The sequence below is a fragment of the Austrofundulus limnaeus genome, unplaced genomic scaffold (assembly GCF_001266775.1).
Source record: "Austrofundulus limnaeus strain Quisiro unplaced genomic scaffold, Austrofundulus_limnaeus-1.0 Scaffold671, whole genome shotgun sequence".
Lineage (NCBI taxonomy): Eukaryota > Metazoa > Chordata > Actinopteri > Cyprinodontiformes > Rivulidae > Austrofundulus > Austrofundulus limnaeus.
Genome location: NW_013953073.1, coordinates 137,923 through 139,695, shown reverse-complemented (window position 1 = coordinate 139,695; position 1,773 = coordinate 137,923). Strand labels below are relative to the sequence as shown.

The 1,773-nt window shown below is 46.8% G+C and overlaps 1 protein-coding gene across 1 annotated transcript in view; it reads right to left on the bottom strand.

Annotated features, from left to right (window-relative positions):
• LOC106531752 (cat eye syndrome critical region protein 5) overlaps window positions 1–1,765 on the bottom strand; it is a 17,922-nt gene extending 16,157 nt beyond the window's left edge. The window contains exons 1-3 of the mRNA XM_014027670.1: window positions 1,540–1,765; window positions 1,248–1,439; window positions 1,031–1,143 (exon numbers count right to left, since the gene is read on the bottom strand). Coding sequence (XP_013883124.1) covers window positions 1,031–1,143; window positions 1,248–1,439; window positions 1,540–1,596 — 362 coding nt within the window. The 5' untranslated portion in view covers window positions 1,597–1,765. The remainder of the gene's footprint in view (window positions 1–1,030; window positions 1,144–1,247; window positions 1,440–1,539) is intronic.
• Window positions 1,766–1,773: the final 8 nt, after the last annotated feature.

Sequence of the window (1,773 nt, the reverse complement as noted above, 5' to 3'; positions counted from 1 at the left end):
TTATTACACAACAATGAACACAAACATGTTATTACACAACAATGAACACAAACATGTTATTACACAACAATGAGCACAAACATGTTATTACACAACGAGCACAAACACATTATTACACAACAATGAGCACAAATATTATTACACAACAATGAGCACAAACACGTTATTACAGAACAAGCACAAACACATTATTACACAACAATGAGCACAGACATGTTATTACACAACAATGAGCACAGACATGTTATTACACAACAATGAGCACAAACATGTTATTACACAACAATGAGCACAAACACGTTATTACACAACAATGAGCACAAACATGTTATTACACAACAATGAGCACAAACACGTTATTACACAATCTATACTGTGCATGTTATTACATAATGTACACTGTGCATGTTATTACACAATAACATCCATAAAAATGTTATTACACAATCTATATTGTGCACGTTATGACATAATGTACACTGTGTGTGTTATTACACAATTACATACACAAAAATGTTATTACACAATGTACACTGTGCATGTTGTTACACAATGACACCTGTTTGTGCACATTATTACACAATGTGCACAAACACAACATTGTATATTAACATGTGTTTCTGCTTGTTATTGATGTGGCTGTGGGGAAGTGGTTGGGGGGAGTTGTCCTGTAACAGGTGGGTTGCCGGTTCGATTCCCCCGTCCAGCCGTCTCAGTCGTTGTGTCCTTGGGCAGGACACTCACCCACCTTGCCTACTGATGGTGGTCAGAGGGTCCGGAGGTGTCGGTGCATGGCAGCCCCACCTCTGTCAGTGCGCCCCAGGGCAGCTGTGGCTACAGTGTAGCTTACTGCCATCAGTGAATACAGGTTCAAACTTTTACCACAGGTTAGTGACACGTTTGGTAATTCTACACTTTCTGTTTGAAATGATGAAACTCGTTGAATGAGAAGGTACCAGGTGGACCCGGCAGGTACCAGGTGGACCCGGCAGGTACCAGGTGGTCCCGGCAGGTACCAGGTGAAGGATACTCATGAGCGATGTGGCTCACTGGTCCCTGCCCCGACACCAGCACACACTTATCGTGGAAAGTTGTCATCATGCGCAGAGGACTGTGTGACAGAACCACCTGCTCAGGTGTTATCTGCAATCACATCCCAGAACATAAAACCAAACCATGTCAAACCCACCAAAACAGAGTCCAAACAGAACCCGTCTGAGAGGGTCCTCCACCTGTGTCCATCCTACCTGAACATCCAGCAGGTGAGACAGCTGCTGGGCCTTCTGCTGTCTCTGACAGCTTCCTGCATTGGTGACAAAGACGACAGGAAACAGGAAGTTGTGGTTCTGGTCCACAAGTTTCCTCAGAGCCCGCTGAGCAGCTGGAATCACAGAACCACCACGAAGGAGCACGCCATCTACGTCAAACAGGATGCCGGCCTGAAGGGAGACAGACAGAACCTTTAGAACCCTCCAGGTTCTGGTCTTCATGTTGTCCACACTGCCCCTGACGTGTCAGACCCCTCGGACCCCCTCTGACCTGAGAGGAAGTGGATGCTCGGCGGACGAGCTGCTGCCAGAAGCTTCGACTCCACATGACTCCTTCTGTCCCTCAGCTCATCTGTCCACAGGACTACAACCTCCCTGAGGGGGCGGAGTCACACTGACCTCGCCATGTTTGGTCCTCACTGATGATGACATAAGCCCCACACACACACACACACACACACACACACACACACACACACACACACACACACACACACACACACAC